Genomic DNA, 21,749 nt, shown 5'->3' on the forward strand with positions numbered 1-21,749 from the left:
TTTTTATAAAATTGTATATTTTAAAAAAATTCTATTTGTAACAAATTTTTTATTTGAGAGAATTGTTATTTGTAGTTATTTTTTTAGAATTTTTACAAAAAATTTGATATTTTTATAAAGTATTAAAATTTATACAAATTTTTACTTTTAGTAAATATTTTTACATTTTCGTAGAAATTTTTTCCGCCAGGGCTCTGCATTATAGCTAATAATTTATTGCTGCTTTTTTGACTTGAGGCACTACTGGTAGATTTTATCTAAAATTTCCTACAAATAATATTACTTTTCTTCCAAATGGTTTTGCATTCTTCATCAATTCCCTTGTAAATAGTCAACTGCTATTAAAGCTTGTCCTACTGTCATACTCACCTCATCCCATATGATTAGTTTTGCAGAGATGAGTCCTCTTGCTGCCTCTGTGTTTCCTCTGATATTTGATTTTGCTCCTTCATCAATGAGAATTGTTAGCTTATACAGGAAATGATATGTTCTTCCTCCTTTTAGTAGTGTTGCAATTCCTGTAAAAGCACATGATAGAATTTTCTCGTTTCTTCCACGTAATATACTCATAAATGTGTTAAATAGGTATGTTTTTCCACTCCCTGCAAAACCATCGATATAAAATAATCTTTCGGTTTCATTTTCATTATCTATTACTTCCATGACTTTATCATAAGATTATCCGTGACATCCCTAGGATAAAGTGTGCTGTGTGGGAAGTGTATAAAAGTTGCATACAAATGAGTCTTGTTTCTTTTTTTCCATACATCTATTTTAGATACCGATGCGTTAGGATCTGTGCCTGATCGCTGCCGATCGACACATTGTCGCATGGAATATTGCGTACAAATCTGGACCACTGATAATAATCGACTATTATAGGTTAAGATGCATCCTTGCCAATCAGCGTTTCTGCTACTTGACAAGGCTGCTGCGTTCAAATTCCGATTATCCTAATTGGGCTCTAATTGGGCCGTTGCGCTCATTTTCCATTTCGCGCTCGGCGTTGTGCGATCTTATTATTTTGCTACATATTAATATATTTAGCCGAATGCTTAATTGCGACTTACATAAGTCGGTTACGAGGTCGGATGGGAAAATCCGGCCCGTAACACCACGCTCACAGTCAGTCCTTGAAACTTTCCAAACGGGCGGACGCAAATCGGAAATCTAAAATCTAAACCATCGACTTCATCTGATTCTTTAATAAATTCTATGTGGGACGAATTTGGAGGCAGCGGGCAATTAGGAGAAAACATGTGTTTGATGGCTTCCGTCATTTTTGTAGCGTATCTATGAGGTCTCTATGAACCTGCAAAGAAACAAACAAATATTAATTAATACTTGAACTTTATGTAATAATGATTCTTCAATAATTTAATTGGTTAAAATTTACGTTCGAAATAAAGTCACTAATATCTGTCGAAGATATATATAATATGTAATGTTTTGACAAAAGTGTAGAACATCTTATAAAAGTATTATTTAATAACAAAAATATTAAATACAATAAAATTTTTGTATGGTAGCTATTTTAAGTGTAATGTAATTTTTTATTGTTTAGGCAATCTTTCAGAAACTTATTAGAAATATTTTAAATACAATATTAATTGCGTTTAATATTTTATGGAAATATCATTTGTGCAATGTAAATATAATGTTACTTTTATAATGTCTTAGGAATACTTCTAAAATATTATATTTGCCACTTTTTTTGTAATATTACAGAAACAGTCAAATATGAAAGCAAACTTTTTTTGTTTCTAAAGAATTTCAGAAATATTGCATTTGCAATTTTATAAAAACATGAAGCAAATACATTTCTAAAATATTTAGGTTGACAAGTTATAATCAAAATGTTAATGAAATATTTCTATACCATTTCCGAACGTTACAATATTTTAGCAATGTTACATGCCGTGTGGGATGCTACTTTTGTTATATATATATATTTATGCTTTATACCGTGTAATACGTTGGGTATTATGTAATTAAGATTAAACCGTTTTTATGTTCTAATTTAAAAATATACGCAGGAGAGGCAGTTATTGAACGTGACGCGACTAAAAAAATAATGTAACTAGCGCGGCGCCTACAGCACAAGATTATTATCTCGTTTTGCCAATAATTGAGAATAATGGAACCCATATATTATTATATATGGGTGGATTTGGTTTTTAATGCTCTTTAATTTTTGTTCTTACAAAATTTTTTAAATGTCGAAAAAAAGGAGTGAGGGTGGGGTAAATTAAAAAGTTTGTAATTTTTTAAAAATCTAAATATACTATTGTAAAGAGTATAAAATGCCATAAAACTTTTGTATAAAATATTTTTTCATAAACCTTATATTTTCAAAGATATTTGCCAAAAACGAAGAAATGCATTATTTTCGGGGGGTGGTTTCAACTCCTAAACGTCGAGATACGCCACTAAAAAAAAATATGGATCTAATATTTTTTCATGATCTACAACATATCCAAAGCTCATTAAAATCGGCGAGGGACAGTTCTGTTCGTTCCCTTGTAAGTGAGTTTTAGGCCAGTATTCATAATCGAATCTTATATTTAAGATCATCTTAAGTACCGTCTTAAGATGTTAATCACAGAGCCGTATTAGCATCTTAAGACATTACTTGAGATGGTCTTAAAATAAGATTCGACTATGAATACCAGTCTTTTAGTCTTTTTGTTTCTTTGTCACATACATAAAGTTGCGTGCTTATATTTCTTCTTACAACATTGTAACACATATTGTGACTTAATACATGCGCTATCTAACCAGTACCACCAGACATTTATTATTCCATCAATTAAAAATTAATAAAAATTTTTACTAAAATTTTGTGACAAAGGAAACATAAAATTTATATGTATGACAGTTAAAGCATTATATTGTATTAATTTTGATAACAGTATCATATAATTTATTCTTTTATCTTTATAAAGTTCTCATTTAGTGTACATAAAATAACTTGTTAAAATACATAATTAAGCACATAATATACAACAGTTAATAAAGCATAATTTGAGATTCTTATTTCTTATATTTAATATAATGTACAATTATTTAGGAAAAAAGTAACGATTCGTTACTTTTTTAGTAACTGTTACTGTAACGAGTTATTTTTCAAAATCGGTAACTTGTAACTGTATAACTAGTTACATTTTTAATGAAAAAACCGTCACTGTAACTAATTACTTTACAGAGTAACTTATCCTTACGGAAAAAACACTAAAAATAACACTTAAAAAAATACTCAATTTGAGTATAATTTGGGACAAGGGGTAAACACTCAATTCAGTGTAAACACTCAACTTGAGTGTTTGCTCTTTAATTTACTTTTAATTAGAGTGTTATTACTCTCAACTTGAATGTTTGCCATCTAATTAAATGTTAATTTTAATGTTAATCCTAAATTTAAGAATAACACTAAAATTAACACTTAATTAGATGGCAAGCATCCAAGTTGAAAGTAATACTCAAATTAATACTCAAAGCCAGCTGAATACTCCAGTTGAATGTTTATTTTAGATATTCGTTTTATGTTCATTTCTACCAATGCAGATTAATTTTAATCTTGGTTGAACTTGCTTTTTTGTTTTTGTTTTTATTTAATATTTTTTAATCCAATGTTTGAGAGTGCACACTCAATATTAAGTGTATACCTTCAACCGATAGATGTTGAGTGTACATCTCCAACGTTTCAGTGTTCACACTTTATGTTGGAAGTATACACTCATTTATTGTGTGTTATATCCAAATGTTGAGAGTATACTTTTAAATATTCAGTATTTAAATCCAAACTTTAGTATGAACACTCAATCATTGGGTGTACACACTCAATGTTCGAGTATAAACACTCACTCTTTAGTGTAAATACTCAAGATTTGAGGGTATACATCTAAATTTGGGAGTAAACTCCCAAAATCGAGTATTAACACTCAATTTTGAGTGTAAACTCTCAAAATTAGAGTGTTTTTTTCCGGATAACCCTTGTTTTAACGGATAACCCTGCGTTTTAGCGTTTTTTATTCGCTAGCGTCTACAATTTTAAAGTCGCGGCGTGATCACTGCGACAAAATTGTTATCGCTCTTGTCAAATAACTATTAGCGTTAAAAAACGTTCGTGTCAAAACGGTAGCGAATAAATCAGCGAATAATTTAGTATACTGCGCATGTAACATGATGATCGACTGATATTTTGTCATTTGTTGTTTAAACGCGCATATATGCCCTCTTGAGGCTTGAATTACTTTAGATTAACTTTTTACATACCTTAAATTACCTAAAAATTATCTAAAAATTTCTTGAGTAAACTTTTAGATTTGTAAGGTAATTTTGAAAACTTTAATTTTATTTAAAGTAAATTTTCCTAAAGGTGTGTATGTGTTTGTCTCCTGTTTTCCATATACATATATGCAAAATGTTAAAAATATTAAAAAACAGTGAAATAAGCACATTCCTGGAAATATTAGAAAATTATCCAATTATTTGGAACATTAAATTAAAAGAGTATTCTAATAGATTTATACAAGACAAATAGCAATGATACTTCGTGACCTGGAAAAAAATAACTTGAATATGCACGAAAAAGAATTTCGAGGTAAGTTTAATCTCATGTAATAATAACTTTTATGTAAGAAAAAATATTATTTTTTAAAGTAATAATAATTTTTATTTTTCTATGCAATAATATGCATATTCTTGGAAATATTTTTTGTGAAAGAAAATTTGTTTAAGGCTCTTGTTTTTTTATATTATATTAATCCTTTAATGAGCACACTTTTTCACTGAACAAAACATTGAAATCATAAGTTTTTGAGGTGAGTTGATTACAATTCTGAGATTAGAATTACAAAATAAAAAATAACGAATTCACGACCAGTTTGTATTCACGACTAATTGTAAGTTTTTTCGTTTAACAATAGCCGCTCAAGTTATATCGTTCTGTGACAAATGTTAGCGACTTCATTTGCTTATCAACAACGTGTAAATAGTTCAGCACAGAGCGAATTTTGTCGGTTAAAAATTCGTTCTAGGAAAACAACAAGCTGACGATACAAGACATTAACAACAAGCGTCTAAAATCGCTTACTTGTGGCAAAGCGATTTTTATCCTGGTACCATTTACTTGACAAAAGAAATAAAATTGAAAATGTTCAACTTTTTATGGTAGCAATTAATAAACGCCGCAATCTTAAAATTGTAGACGCTAGCGAATAAAAAAAATCAGCGTTTTTATCAGCGAATTCGTTAACAAATTAAGACGCTTGTTAAAAAATGAATAAAGTCATTTCGTTTTAAGGCTCTTGTCTTTTTGTATTAACTCTTTGATGAGCACATTTTTTTCACTGAAAAAATTATTGAAATGCAAAATTTAAACTGCAAACTGCATTAAACTAAACTGCATACAAGTAAAAATAAACTTTACTTTAAGATAATTAATTAATATTTTTTTCAAAAAATTTTTAAAAATTCGGCGGGCCGCGTATTCATGCCTGCTCTAGAGGATCAACCCTTTTTTGGCCGACTTCTTTTAATTTTAATACTAAAACATTCTTGTCCTTGTCAGTGAGATGAACTACGAAGAAGATGACATCACTCTAGCGCCTAATATTATTAAGCTTTCAGTTTCGAAAAAAAGAGTGATTATTTAAGTTACATTTTATAAATATTTTATAAAATATTAAAAGTTAATAATAAGGTTAAAAAGCTAATGATTTAACTTTTAAATTTTAATTATACCATAAATATGTTCTTTATTATTAGTGATAGGATTTAGCTGTTAAAATTGACAGAAAAAAATGTTGAATTTACTCTATAATTGAGTTTTAACAAGGACCATTTCATTTTTGAGGATTTTACTGTCTATCCCGAGATGGCGCATTTCTTGTGAAAAAGATTTACCTATTAAGTGAATAAAAGGGGCTCGCTAAGAAGAGAACCAAGTACGATTGCATTCACATATATTGTAATATTGGACTGGTTCCAATAATACACACAAAATTTTTATCGATGATCCTAGAACAATCTATATGTATGCAATTGTAAAAAATTTTTTCAGTATTTCCAGAATAATTATTATTTAACATATATAATATGTTAAATGAATATATAATGTGTTAAAATAATATTATAATTGTGTTAAAATAACATATATAATATGTTATTGTTACACGTTATATATGTTACATTAACATTATTATAATGTTAAAGTAACATATTACATGTGTTACTTTGACATAATTTTCTCATTAAATTGTTACATAAAAATTATGTCAAATTATAAAATTTAAATTTATTTTTATGTTAAAATATAACATAATATTTATGTTGCTATTTAACATATGCTTAATCCCATATAGCACAAAACCATTGCAGAAACATTGCAGCAATGTTATTCTGCAATATTGCAATATTGCAGCAACAGTGCAAACCGTTGCTACAACGTTGCTGCAATGTTGCAGCAGAGGCGAAATGTCCGCTTGCAGCAAACTTACAATGCAACATTGCAGCAACGTTGCAACAAAATATATATGCAATAATACGGATATATACGGATAAGGCCATAGTAGTCAGAAATATAATATATATTTATTTAGTTACTTATAATAACATATAAACATGTACCATATAAATTATTTATATAAATAAAATAAATGAACGATGCGTTAAATAAATTCAAAGACTGTTGTATTGCTGGTTATATAAAATATAAGAACTGTGTATTAAATACAGCTAGTACATTCAATAAATTATATATTTATAAAAACTAACACGCATAAACTGTTTATATAACTATAAATTATAAACTATGCGTGTAAAACAAAACATTGTAATTTTTGGTAAAAAAAAAAGATACGGGAAGTGTGCTAATAAAGAATGCACTGTTTATGTGACTACAAATTATAAACTATGCACATAAAACAAAAACATTGTTATCTTGAACGCGACAAGGCAAGACGCGGCAGCCAAATAATGGCCGCGCGATATTTATAATTAAGGTATCAATCATGAATCCTTTCTTCTGTAATGTGAACACATCAACGAAACGTTTTATTGAAAAATTTAATATATATTTGTGAATAAATACTTAACACTTTTTTCACGAGTTTATATAGGCAATGAGAAAAGATTGATGAATGATATCCTCTGATATTATATTTATAAGACCCTAGTCTTAATTAATTGCATAAAAATTCACAGAAAGTATAAGTTAATTCTCTCATCGGATATTTACTACGTTTCGAATTGCATTACAAATAAAATGTTATTTATAGTGTTTTGAAATTGAATGTGTATGTAACATACACTATAAATTTTTAGTATTGCAGATAGCAATTTAATGTATTATATTGCAAAATAATTCAGGTGCAATATTGCCGCAACATTGCATTGAATTGCAAAATGTTGCAACGTTGCAACAATGTTGCTGCAAACTTTGGTGCTATATGAGATATGTTAAATTAACAGAAAAATTTCTATGGACCGTTTTGGACATGCGATATCTGTTAAATTTAACACAAATATTTTTACTGTGCAATTTTTAACTTGAAAAAATTAATTTTATAAGCTATTAACTTTAACTTGATTATGTTAAAAAAATATATTAACTTACCAACATTAATTTTGTGAAATTATCGAAGTTTGTAAAATTATCGGAGAAATAAAAGTTTTTTATACCTTTAAATTTACTGAAAATGAATAATAAGTCATATAAAAGCGAAGCGCGCGTTACTTAATTAAATAATTTATTTAATTAATCATAAAATATATTCAACATTTTATTTGTAAATTAAATTTACATGGAATAACAAAGAAATATTGTCGTTTATGTGGAAACGTGTATTTTTTAATAATTGTTTCTTTTATAATTTTTTTCTTTTACACAAATAAATTTTTAAAACTTTGGAAAACAGTTAACAAGTTAAAGTTTATATATTTCAAAAATATCTAGTTAAAGTTAAAAATTAAAATTTTAAATTTTAAAAGTTAAAAATGTTATCTACAAAAATAAAAAAACGCATACGTTGCCTTATTTAAAAAATAATTATTTTTTTAATAAGGCAACGTATTCGTTTTCTTATCTACAAAAATAAATAAACAAATACGTTGCCTTATTTAAAAAATAATTATTTTTTAGATAAGGCAACGTATGCGTTTCTTTATTTTTGTAGATAACACTTTTAGCTTTTTTAAATTTTAAAAATAAAAATTTAAAATTAAAAAAGCTAAAAGCTATTTAAATTAAAATAAAAAATGATTATTTTTTAAATAAGGCAACTATTCATTTCTTTATTTTTGTAGATAACACTTTTATCTTTTTTTATTTTAAATTTACCTTATTTAAATTAAAATAAAAAAATAATTATTTTTTAACCCTTCTGGAAAATGTAACGTTAGATTAACGCATTCTAACATTGCGTGCACGCGGTAGACCGCAATCTATTTTGCGAGGAAAAAATGGTTTTGCGTGACATACAAAAAAGTGACGCTCAAGTAAATACTATCGTAACATGACTTTTCTATGAAAATACCTGTTTTTTAGTATACTAAAATACTCGATGTTTAGTATGCAAAATAAATACTCTTTTTGAAAAAATAGTCAACAACATATTTTTTTCCTTGAAGTACAAGACTTGAACAATAAAAATACTAAATTTTTAGTTAAAAATATTGCAAATTAAAAAAGTTATGATTTATTTTGTAAAAACTCTTTTTTCTAATGTTGGAAAATTAAAAAATTTTTTTAGGTACTAACGGTTTTAGATTTTTGTTTAAATAATATCAGAATACATTTTCCAAACATTCAAGTTTATCCATGAATTTTTTTGTTAGCATATCTTTGATAAAATTACATAAATACAGCATTTAAAAGATGACGATGGGTGGTAACCACCCAGTGTGACCTCGACGTTAGAGAAAAGAAGTGTGACCTCGAAGGGTTAAATAAGGTAAAATTAAAAATTAAAATTGAAAAAGTTAAAAGTGTTATATACAAAAATAAAGAAATGAATGTACCCCGTGACACATTATGCCCCACGATTCAGTGACACATTGTGCCCCACTAGCAATAGACCAATTGTATAAGTAAAAATAAATTATTTATCGAACTAAAAATAGGAAAACATGGGCACTGAGCGATGCACGAATAAATTAACTATCAATTATGACCGAAAACTTAGGCTGTTTAGAAAAATAAGGTAAGCTTTTGATATTTTACCAACGAGCGAAAGATTAGTTTCCAGGGGTCCAATCTATTATCATTTTTAATATTATTAACAAACTGTCATCGAAGTTCCTTTAGGTCTCAAAGTTCAATGTAACTTACAGCATAACTAAAAAAATTTCATTACTTGTGTATCAGTAACCTTCGAGAAATATAATGTGGTTTACAGTGCCCCGTGACACATTGTGCCCCACTCTCCCCTAATACAGAAAACACGTAGGCGAAAAAGAGGGTTTGCCGCACCCCCTTTCATTATATTAATTAACAAAATTAACTAATAAAACTCGAATTGTGTTAAATGAGTTTTATGAAGTTTTGAACATTTAACGTCATTTTTCTCAAAAACTATTGTCTTTATGGCAAAAATCAGAACATAAAATGTGTATTTCAATGAGATCTACAACTTTTATCTGAAGTATTTTTTGAAATTTCCATTATTTACGAAAATAAATGGAACAAACCGTAATTTTTATGGTTTTTTTTATAGTTTTCGCCATGAAAATCAAATTTGTGCCAATTTTCACTATCATATTCGTAATCAGCATGCGAAAATACGTAAGAGTATAAAAAAAATCGGAGATATATCGCTTTCGGAAGTATAGCCCGGTATCAATATGATATTGCATATTGATTTTATTTTTGTTTAATTTAATCATATCGTCGCCAGAGTAACCCAATGTGCACGACGTTAAGGTTGACGGATTTTGCATTTCATGTGGCTTTGAAATTTATCGGTGGAAATTTGAACTACTAATTTGAATATAACGGATAGCTGTACACATGTACACGTGTGCGAACGAGAGAGAAAGGTGACCCAAGCATGCTAGCCTTTTCCCTCCAAACCTTACCCCTACGCCCGCAATGCTCAGGCTATATATACTACGTCTATGAGTGCTTCTGCATTGCCAAATTCTTCCGTGTATGAACTGTGTACGATTCGGCACGCAGCAACATCGCTGATACGCTTTCATCGTACTACTATTTGTAATCGGATATTTTGGGTTTTGCTTGCATTAACCATATCAGTGTCAAATCACTCAGAAAATAAGAAAGAAACAATTTCTACAATTTTATCTTTGCATGTAAGTATTTTGAAAGAAATCGCTTCATCGTTGTTGCAAGGAGAATAAAACAATATCGATACCTATTGTATTGATAAGTGATTATTATTATTTCTTTTATCGCTCAAATATTTCATTACGCGATAAAAATCGTACGTTTGAGCGACGATGTAATTTCAATAGCGAGCTTCTCAATCTTTCCATAAAATATGATTTTACTATTTCGATAATTTTAGTGTCGATGAAATTTCATCAAATGTAATTTAAATTCTATTAAAGACATATTTCAATTAAACTTTATAATTTTTTTAAGATGGAGATTTACATAATAACACGTTACTTTTTTAAAATAGTAAATATCAATCAATCAGCAGTTGCTGGACAATGGAACTTTTTGAAATTCTGTGCGGCATTGTCGCCGTAATTATCGCTCTTTATTATTACCTCACATCAACTTTTAACTTTTGGAAGTCACGTGGCGTTCAGGGTCCACAACCGATACCGGGTTTTGGTAATCTGAAAGACGTTTTGTTAGCAAAGGAATATTCGGGTGATTATGTAACGAAAATATATAACAAATATAAAAACGAAACTCTGATTGGGATATTCTCGAAAAAGACACCCATTCTTATTGTAAAAGATCTCGATCTTATTAAAGATGTTCTTATCAAAGATTTCACATATTTTTCTGCTAGAGGACTGCCTGTTACCGAAAAAGTGAGAATATTATTGTTATTCTATAAGTTTATCTGAAGTACAAACGGCATTAACGATTAAAATGGCACAAGCAAGATTAAAAATAAAAAAATTCTTTTTATCACAACTTCTTACAAGAGCACAAAAGAACTTCTTTTGTTATAATTTGGAAATTTAAACAAAGTTTAAATGTTTTGTGTTTATTTGAGAAGATACGCATGGTGCATTTTAATGGTTCATGTGTAATATTAGCGTTTTATACGACAGGATTTATCAAAAATTGTAAGATTATAAAAAAACTCGAATATAAATTTTTGTAAATTAATGGAACTTGATTTTGAGTTAAATTTATTTAATTACAATTGCGTTTATCGCATTACAGGCCGAGCCGTTAACACAAAATCTTTTCAATTTGGAACCAAAAAGATGGCGACCGTTGAGGATGAAATTGTCTTCTGTCTTTACATCAAGTAAACTGAAGAACATGTTTTCTTTAATATCAGAATGTGCCGATTGTTTTGTCGAATACATGGAAGAAATAGTAAGCAAAAGCGAATCGGTGGAATGCGGTGAATTGATTATCAAATATACGATGGATGTCATTGGCAGCTGTGCCTTTGGGGTCGAAATGAATGCATTGTCGACGAAAGATAATAAATTTAGTAACATGGGAAGAAAAATATTGACTCCGACCTGGGAGAATGTATTACGATTAAGACTGAGAACATTATTTCCCAAGTTTTATAATAAACTCGGTTACATCCTGCCACAAACGGAGATTACCAAATTCTTTACACGTACCGTCGTGGAAACTATAAATTACAGAGAAACATATAATGTCATTAGAAACGATTTTATCGATAAATTACGTGAATTAAAGAAACATCCAGATAATTTGGGCGATATCGGTATGTAATAATTTCGTATGTATTGTTTCTTTCTTTTTGTTATAATAACATTTTTTTTACGTAGAGAATAAATATGTAAGTTTATGTGTGTTAAAAATAATTTTAAAATATCACAATAAAAGGACATAAATTTTTGTTTTTATTAGAACAAGTATTTTTTGTTACTGTTATTTTGATAATAGTTGTTGAACATAAATATAACTTTATTTTATTTTATAATTTTATTTTATTTTATAAATATATAATTTTGAAAAAAATATGTCTTATAAACTAATAAGTGATTAATAAATTTGTTAAAAACTATAATTATTTATAGTAAAGTAAAAAGAATATTTCAGCTTTGACAGATTCTTTAATATGCGCTCAAGCGCTCATATTTTTTGGTGTTGGTTTTGGAACTGCGACGACGACCATAAGCAACGCGTTGTATGAGTTAGCATTAAATCAAAATATACAAGAAAATTTACGTAAAGAAATTGATGAGATCTATGAGAAACATGGTAAAGATTTAACATATGATGATATCAACGAAATGAATTATTTAAATAAAGTTTTCAAAGGTACGTTGTTTGAAAAAAATTAAATAAGAAAAACATACATTGTTATCTTCTTTTTCAATTATATTGAAATATGATTTCATTAATAATTGCTTCTAATTGTATTTTGTTAATGCATATATACATATATATATATATATATATATATATATATATATATATATGCATTTTTATAATTTAACACTGTTTTTTAATGTATGCAGAAACCTTACGAAAATATCCATCAGTGTCAGTTCTTATGAGAGAATCAGTAGCAAGTTATACTTTCGAGAGTCCCAAAGTTAATATACCAGAAGGACAAGCAATATGGATTCCAGTTTTCGCAATTCATCGAAATCCGAATATTTATCCAAATCCAGATGTTTTTGATCCAGAAAGGTTTAATAAAGAAGCTGAGCAAAGCAGACATCCTATGTCTTATTTACCATTTGGCGATGGACCACGGCATTGCATTGGTAAAATGAAATAATTTTAAACACCGCTTTCCATTTTTTGCAGTAAAAATATTTTTAATTGGAAAATATTTTTAACAAAGAAATTTGATCTGATTTGTATCTATTATTATTATTATTCAGTATATTCATTATATATCATATTATTAATGTAATTTGTATCACAATATCTCTTTAATTTCAGGAGCTCGCTTTGCTGAGTATCAGACTAAACTTGGACTTATAAAGATATTACGGAATTATAAAATTAATATTTGTAATAAAACTGCAATACCCTATGTAAACGATCCTAAAATGCTTCTAGTATCGGCACCAAAAGATGGGATGCATTTAAATATAAAAAAAATTAATCGAACTTGAAAAAATATTTTTTATAATATGTAAAAAATAAAAAATTTTTACAATATGTAAGAAATGAAAAATATTTTACAATATTTGCATTGTATATGTAAATTAAGAAAATTAAAATTTTAAATAATTTATTGACTTTGCTAATTTTTTGTGAAATGCAAAAACATCTCTTTCGAAAATTTTGAACGGTGGTGTACATAAAAAAAATTCTTATAAATATATTTTTATTAAATTTTTTTTACTTTTTTTATTATCGTACTAAATATTTATAATTAATTTTAATTGAAAAATTAAATTTATTTATATTTGAGCGTTTGGTATATTTTTATTGCCATTTAAATACGCCACAAATCGTGCAGTATACATCATCTATAGTTGTATTATTTTTTAATAAAATCTTAACATCGTGTTATTGTTTCCGTCTGTTAAGGGAATACTAAACTGCTCTGTTTTATCACTAATTTTTTGGACACCGAAATCTTTTTATTGATTGCATGGAATTGAAAATCCTTCTCCAAAATTAAAGTACAGATAGTAACGCGGTGCGCTGCGATCAATTTCATACAAAAAACGAAAAAAAGTTAGAAAATTATAGTTTTGTTATCGACTTCTGTAGTCGACTCGTGAAAACATTTGCTGCGTATAAAAGTTTTAGACTTTGTACGTATAAAATATAAGCATGAGGCGCACTTGGCATTTCAGCAAAGAAAAATACTGTGCTTAAAAATTATAAAAAATTCGCTTGTTTTCTGAACACGTACACAAGGCTTTTTCTAATCCTTGTGTACGTGTTCAGAAAACAGGCGATTTTTTTGCTATTTTTAAGGTCACTTTTTTGTAGACGGAAACATGATATTAAGATTTTATTAAAAAATAATACAACTATAGATGATATTTACTGCACGATTTGAAGCGTAATATCTAAATAGCAATAAAAATATAGCAAACGCTCAAATATGAACAAATTTAATTTTTCAATTAAAATTAATTATAAATATTTGGTACAATAATAAAAAAAGTAATAAAAATTTGATAAAAATATATTTATAAGAATTTATTCTTGATGTACGGGTGTCTCAGTACGACGGATTGCCTGCCCCTAGGAGCGCGTCGAGCCGGTAATACAGGACGTATCGGTATAATCACTCGCGTATCTTTGTAACGGAATTGCAGTGCACTAATCGTTACGCTGTCAATTATTATTATTCTGTTTTTGTTCAGCACATGATGAATTTAGATTTTGTGCATTTTTTGTGCGCAGTAATTGTAGACAAACCGTTATTTTTGAAAACATTATCTTTATAATAATTTTTTTTATTATCAAATAGATCTCAGTGAACACATTTTATAGCGGCAATATAACATGGAAGTTACATGTAATTTAACATTGTTATTCTTGTGATATGTAGGTGCTATATGACATGGAAATAACCTGTTACGTAATATTTGTTATACGCAAGTGATCTAGCTGTTATACATCGTTTTGGCGTTACAGTTATTCAACAAAAATTGTATAATCGTAACATAACACGTTCGTATCAATGTTATTACGGAACGATGCGTCGTAGCCCAGTGAACACAGTAATATAGCAGTGTAACAGCAATGTAACCGAATATAACAGGTTACGTTACTCTGAAATTACACGTAATTTACATGTAAGTTACAATTTCCGACTCAGCAATATAACATGTTATAATTACATGTTATCTAACCGTTACACAACAGTTACAGTAAAGAAAAATAAAATAAAATAAAAATTTCATTTTTTTGAAATTATTTTTATCAACAGTACATACTACATTTAGAATAAATTTTTATTAATTAATTAAATTTAAATTATATTATTTTTCATTTTATTCTTACTTGCCGCTGCTAGGTTTGAACCCGGGACCTTAGGATTACGAACTTTGTACTCTACCTGCTACGCCAATTTGACTCATCGATATGGGTACTTGTTATTGTCTACATATACCTATATGTAAACTGACGCGACTATATTATTTTTTATAAAAGCAATTAATTTTGCAAAACATATTAAAAATAAATAGCATTAATTTATTTACTTATTAATTTCATTGTTAAATTTATCTTTTTCCATAACCTTAATAGGTTGATGGAAATTGCGATCTATTTAGCATTAATCTTTGAAGCGTTCAAATGATTAATTAGATGGTTAACTATATAGATCATAATTCTAAGAAAAATTGAATAGTATACATTTATTATTCTGTTTTTGTTTAGCACATGATAAATTTAGATTTTGTGCATTTTTTGTGCGCAGTAATTGTAGATAAACCGTTATTTTTGGAAACATTATCTTTATAATAATTTTTTTTATTATCAAATAGATCTGTCATTCAGGATGTTATAATGTCTGATTTCTGAGTCAAGTACGACGCATCGTTCCGTAATAACATTGATACGAACGTGTTATGTTACGATTATACAATTTTTGTTGAATAACTGTAACGCCAAAACGATGTATAACAGCTAGATCACTTGCGTATAACAAATATTACGTAACAGGTTATTTCCATGTCATATAGCACCTACATATCACAAGAATAACAATGTTAAATTACATGTAACTTCCATGTTATATTGCCGCTATAAAATGTGTTCACTGGGATCTATTTGATAATAAAAAAAATTATTATAAAGATAATGTTTTCAAAAATAACGGTTTGTCTACAATTACTGCGCACAAAAAATGCACAAAATCGAAATTCATCATGTGCTAAACAAAAACAGAATAATAATAATTGACAGCGTGACGATTAGTGCACTGCAATTCCGTTATAAAGATACGCGAGTGATTATACCGATACGTCTTGTATTACCGGCCCGACGCGCTCCTAGGGGCAAGCAATCCGTCGTACTGAGCTGTATGTAGCTGAGGCACACCACCGTTCAATATTTTCGAAAGAGATGTTTTTGCATTTCACGAAAAATTAGCTTTTACTTTAGTAAACTGATGTTTGAGTTACTTAAATTTTTTGTTAAAAGATACTTATGTTTGTACAATCATGTATATATTTTTTGATTTATATCTTACAATTAGGGTTTATACGAAATGATATATGCTATAATAGTAAAATATGAATGCACATATTATCCTAAAAATTATTAAAAATTTAAATTATTGATGATGCGAATGTGTGGATTTCTTCAAATAAAAAGATAAAGAAATAAAATATAATTAAGAAATCTTTGGACCTAAAATCTTGATAGAAAAAATTTTGATAGAAATCAGATGTAATTATATAAATAATTAATTGATTAAAATTATCTTTGATGACTGTCAGATCTTTTTAATTACATTTCAAAAATTTTTATACGCAAAATACAAACAATTTTATAACAAAAAATGTTTAAGAAATCATTGATTTTTAGCTATAATATATGCTATGAATATGCGTATTTTGAAATAGATTATTATCGCGGATATAATTGTTTTCACACACAATAAGTACACACATGTTATCAGATAAGAGAGACACTTTTCATATCAAAGAATAAACATGCCGACTAATTTTAATTTTGTCCACGAGGACATTTAACTTTAATCAAACTATTCTTTTCTTGTTTCATTTTTTAGCAACATTTATTTGTTTCATATTATCGCTTAGACAAGTCTGAAGTGTTATTTACACAGAGCGACTTTCGACGCTTGCCACTGGCGTCTTTTATTGCCAGCTTGTCGCTCTTCTAGAGCAAATTTCTGACCGATAAAATTTGCTAGTATTAATTGTATTTACAGAATTAAAAATTTGCAAGTATTAAGGGGATGCTAAAGCTGTCCTGTTTTATCGATTATTTTGATTATTTTTAATTCACTAATCTTTTAATTGTATTTACAGAATTAAAAATCCTTTTCCACAATTAAAGTACAGACGATAACATAATACGCACGTAAGAATTTTATATAAAAAACCAAAAAAAGTTTTATTATAATTTACAAATTTAACTTTTTTTTTGTTTTTTATATAAAATTCTTACGTGCGTATTATGTTACCGTCTGTACTTTAATTGTGGAAAAGGATTTTTAATCTGTAAATACAATTAAAAGATGAGTGAATTGAAAATAATCAAAATAATCGGTAAAACAAGACAGCTTTAGCATCCCCTTAAAGCATTTACATGTTGCTAACAAAGTTGCCAGCGTTTTAGCAGGGTTGGGAAGTAACGGGTTACTTGTAACGAAGTTACAGTTACAGTTACTTTTTTTTGGTAACTAATAACTTAACTTTATTTTCCGCCATTTGTAACCGGGGGTGTTACTAAGCAGTACGCAGTGTACGCTCTGGCGCAAAATTTGAAGGGGCGCAAAATTTAGAGGGTGCTACGCAACGATACCAGTTCAGATGCTCACGCCAGCAGGGCTGCACGAACGGTGGAAGATCTGTTCTCTCTCTCCTTTTCTGGATAACGTTAAATGCAGAGATTTTTTAGTTTTTTGTGTTTTCAACTTTGTATTGGGGTGCACGATCGATTTCCAGCGTAAGGGCGTCTAAGTCAGTTGTAACGGCCCCAATAATAGGATATCGTAAGATATTAATGGAATATCTTGTAATCCCACCAAACACCAAGTTACACGTAACGTACCTGTTAGTTGTAATTTTCCACTCAACAATGTAATTGTAATATAACACGTGTGTTATATTGCAATTATGTTATTGAGTGGGAAATTACAACTAACAAGCACGTTACATGTAACTTTGTGTTTGCTGGGAATATTTTAAGATATCTTCTTAGGATATCGAAATATATTAATACGATATTATATGATGATATCTTAAGATATTTTACGATATCTTAAGATATTCTTATAAGATATCCCAAGTGCTACTCATTGGGATATCCGTGGGATCGCCATTGTCTGTCTGGGACAATTTGGGATATTCTCAGGATAAAGTGTGTTAACTTAGCTGTTTAAACTGTGGTCAAAATCATGAAAATGGAAAATGCAAGAATAATCTTTTCAAATTGCAAAACGTAAACTGTAACGGTGATCATTTATGTCTAGACTCAAAATGTCCTGCTTTAGAACATTTCAAACTAATAAATGCAGTAATGGCAGTATATTGGTTAATATTGGTTAAATATTGGGAGTGCATTGGCCAATATTTTCCAATATTGGTCATAAAATATTGGCTCCAAATTAGAATGCAGTTAACATCCAATATGAAAAATAATTGGTTCAATATTGGCCCAACGCTCAGCTAATATTAAGCCAATATTGTTACTTATGGTTAGACAAATTGGCTAAATAAGATGGAGCGTCCACTTTACAATATTGGACTAATATTGGGAAGATTGCCTTTATATTACTTTTCAATATTGCGTCAATGTTTTTTGCTACTAGAGAAGTATACATTTGAGTTTGTTTTGAATAATTAATTAATTACATATGAAGTTATTAAAACTTAAAAATACAAAATCCCAAATCGCACCTGTGTGGCTACTGTGTGACTGGGTAGAGGTGTGGCTTCCAGGGATTAAAAAAATGTTTTAAACTATTCTGTCACGCATCCTTTCGTTAGTCGAAGATTCGCTTCCCGAATCTTTGAGATTTTCGTCAAATACTCAGATAGATATTCTGACTGACAGCTCGATAAATATTATTAGATTTCGAAGTCATTGAAACCAAGGTCGGTGTTCGGAATGTACAGCCGAGCCGTGTCTCACGTATGTTCTCAATAATATTTGATTTTTCGTGACGCGCACCAGTGCGCGATCATCGCTGTTCTGCTCCGAGCGCCATTTCGCTATGGGCAGATCGACCACGCACGTCTTCGCGACAAGACGTGTGTCTTGTAACTTGCCAGTTTACAATAAACGTTTAATATCGCGAAATCCAACTCGACTTGTGTTTTATTGAGTTCGCCCTGCGACGTCCCGCCTTGGTGAACGAGCCTTTGTACAAGATTGAAAGCAGCGAACGAAACATAAACAAAAGTTGTAAGATTTGAAGAGCCATCACTAATCTACTTAGATTTTAGATTTAAGACATTTTGGATCCACTAATGCTCACAGATTTTTTTTCAATGCTATTAAATCAATTAAATACTTTGGTACATGTAATTTCCCAGAAAAACCCAAATTTTTATTATTAAAATACATTTGATTTACTTTCGTGTTTAAACTTAAAATTTTGAGAATTTATTCTTTTAAAGAATTATTAAAATATAGGTAAAAAATCATATAAATTACATTTCTTAATTCTATTTTGTGTGGTCTTTTAATTAAGCAAGTAAAAGTTCATCGCATTTACTTGATGGCAGTAACGTATATTATTCGCGAATAAACGCAGAAGATTATGTTTCACAATATTTTTGAAATATTGCTGTAAGCTTCTTTACTCTTTTACTGGAAAGAAAAGTCAAGAGATATTTGCGGGTTTACCAGTTTAAAAAAACAACGACTAAACTATTCATCAATTTATTTGTGTGCAAGTCAGCCACAAGGGAAAGACGCGCCGATCGATTTCCCGATTCAACGAGGAGACAGATCCCAAAGTTCGATTTTACATATGTATGAATCGGATAAGAGCTAAATAGTTCTAGAAATCCGCAGTTCCAGCTACAATGTGCGCAGCAAAAGTACTATCACGATATTCGATTTCGGATCATGCTTCGAATGATTTGGCAATCTCTATAAAAGTATGTAACTTAAGGTAATTTGTAAGTAACTCAAAATGTCTATCATTTCAAAAAATGCATACCACCCTTCCATAAAATTATCCTTTCCACGAAATTGTCTCTATTAAATGTAAAATTATATAAGTATAGTTTTAGATTATAAATACAGTAAAAGTAAAGATATGCGATATAAAGAAAAGTAAATTAATTGATACAGCAAAGCTGTAGAAGAAAGGTTTGCTAAAAAGCTTCAGCTTGCTACTCTCTCTCTCTCTCTCTCTCTCTCTCTCTCTCTCTCAAGTTTAATATTTATATAATTAAATAGATCTATCTAACAGTAAATAAATTATGTCTGAAAGTAACTATTTATAATTAGCTTCAGTCGTAATTTAATATACTATCAAAATATATTTAATTATAAATATTAAACTTAAATTGATGACATAATAAAAAAAAGTTCAGAAATTGTGATTGAAAGTAATTACCATTAATTAATTGTTTTCAAACACAATTTCTTTGCACTATCGTCAGAGTTGCTTAGTTACATATTTTAAATTTGCATATTAAACCATATATGGAAAGAACAATTTTGTATTAAAAATTTACTAGAATACAAATAAAAAAAAACTTTTTTCGAATCTGAGATTGCATGTGTTCCAATTTTAAATGATAATATAATTTCCGATAATTCATTTAGAACGATTCCTCGTGCCCGATTCTCGCGAGGAATCAATGGACCGACGTGATAGAATGTTCGCCCCGGCATCGCATCTGAATGTGCCTTTAATCTCTAAACACTAATCATTAGAAAAGGCAGATCCGATTTTGATTTTCGCACTCGACTCTATCTGCCTTCGAGGACGATCTTCGCTTTCGCTCGACTGGCATGCGGGTGCGATCGCGCGGTCTAAAAAAAAATCGGCTCTCCGCACCAAATCTCATGCGATCGCTCACCCACGATTCGAGGTGTAGATCACTATTACGAATTTCTTTCTTTAAAATCTCTCGATAATCATCTATCTCGTATGCGTGGTAGAAGCGTACGACTGTTCCGCCGGGCTCGATACTCTCGACCTGATCCTTCATATTTATTAAAAGGTCTTTCACTATCTCTGGTGAAAAAAATTCTCATATTTTTAAGAATTTTTCATATATATATCTTGAATTTATGACGATTCAAAAAAATTTCTTAAATTTTTAAAAATCAAATTAAGTTTTTTTCGGAAGTTATGAAATGAGAAATCTTAAAATATATTAAAATTTGATAAACTTTTCAATTTTTAAATCAAACTTTAAATTTACTTATATATAAAGAATTCTAAAAAACATAATTTTCTCAATTATGATCGTTCTGAAAAAGTTCGGATTTATACTAAAAAATTTGCAAAATTTTTTAAAAAGATAAAATAATACAAAAATTTTATAATTTAATATATAGAATTCTGAAAAAAATATACATAATATTCCAAGAAAATTTTCGTTAGAGATGTTCTACATACAGTTAACGTAATTTTTTTCAAATACTCGATTTCAAGAGCGTTTTAATAAAAGCCTTCGAACATGCTCACAATAAGATGAAGCCTTGGAATCATAAAAAAAAAACCCCGAAAAGAAATAGTCCACGTATAATCGTCATCGTATATATAATAAATATACCGTTCTGAAATCAATTGTCCAGGTACAGCATATGAAAATTTATTTCATGCTATACAAATTTATCCAATATTGTAATTTTTAAAACAAAATTGAAATAAAAACTCTTGTTAGTTCTATCAATAGTGTTCGATACGTGATATCTTGTGTTCGGACAATTAGTTTCGTGTGTGATTGCATATAAGATTATTTTGTTTATT

At 28.8% G+C, this 21,749-nt stretch overlaps 2 protein-coding genes across 3 annotated transcripts; one reads left to right on the plus strand and one right to left on the minus strand.

Annotated features, from left to right (window-relative positions):
* Positions 1–160: 160 nt before the first annotated feature.
* Positions 161–1,528, minus strand: LOC118647171. Of its 2 annotated transcripts, XR_004964475.1 has the most exons (3): positions 1,071–1,528; positions 370–518; positions 161–267 (listed from the first exon to the last, which is right to left on the minus strand). XR_004964475.1 is itself a non-coding variant. In XM_036291469.1 (2 exons), exons 1-2 carry the CDS (start codon positions 661–663, stop codon positions 241–243), a joined length of 321 nt encoding a protein of 106 aa, XP_036147362.1. In that variant the 5' UTR covers positions 664–1,528; the 3' UTR covers positions 161–240. The 2 variants fall into 2 exon arrangements, 1 of the variants encoding a protein (XP_036147362.1); XM_036291469.1 differs by having other exon boundaries at positions 370–1,528.
* Positions 1,529–10,110: 8,582 nt separating this feature from the next.
* LOC105840188 (cytochrome P450 6A1-like) lies at positions 10,111–13,300 on the plus strand. The gene is made up of 6 exons (XM_036291264.1): positions 10,111–10,311; positions 10,644–11,007; positions 11,369–11,894; positions 12,233–12,454; positions 12,655–12,906; positions 13,088–13,300. The coding sequence occupies exons 2-6, from the start codon at positions 10,675–10,677 to the stop codon at positions 13,261–13,263; spliced, it is 1,509 nt and encodes a 502-aa protein (XP_036147157.1). The 5' UTR covers positions 10,111–10,311; positions 10,644–10,674; the 3' UTR covers positions 13,264–13,300.
* Positions 13,301–21,749: the final 8,449 nt, after the last annotated feature.

This window comes from Monomorium pharaonis, chromosome 8 (assembly GCF_013373865.1).
Source record: "Monomorium pharaonis isolate MP-MQ-018 chromosome 8, ASM1337386v2, whole genome shotgun sequence".
Classification (NCBI taxonomy): domain Eukaryota; kingdom Metazoa; phylum Arthropoda; class Insecta; order Hymenoptera; family Formicidae; genus Monomorium; species Monomorium pharaonis.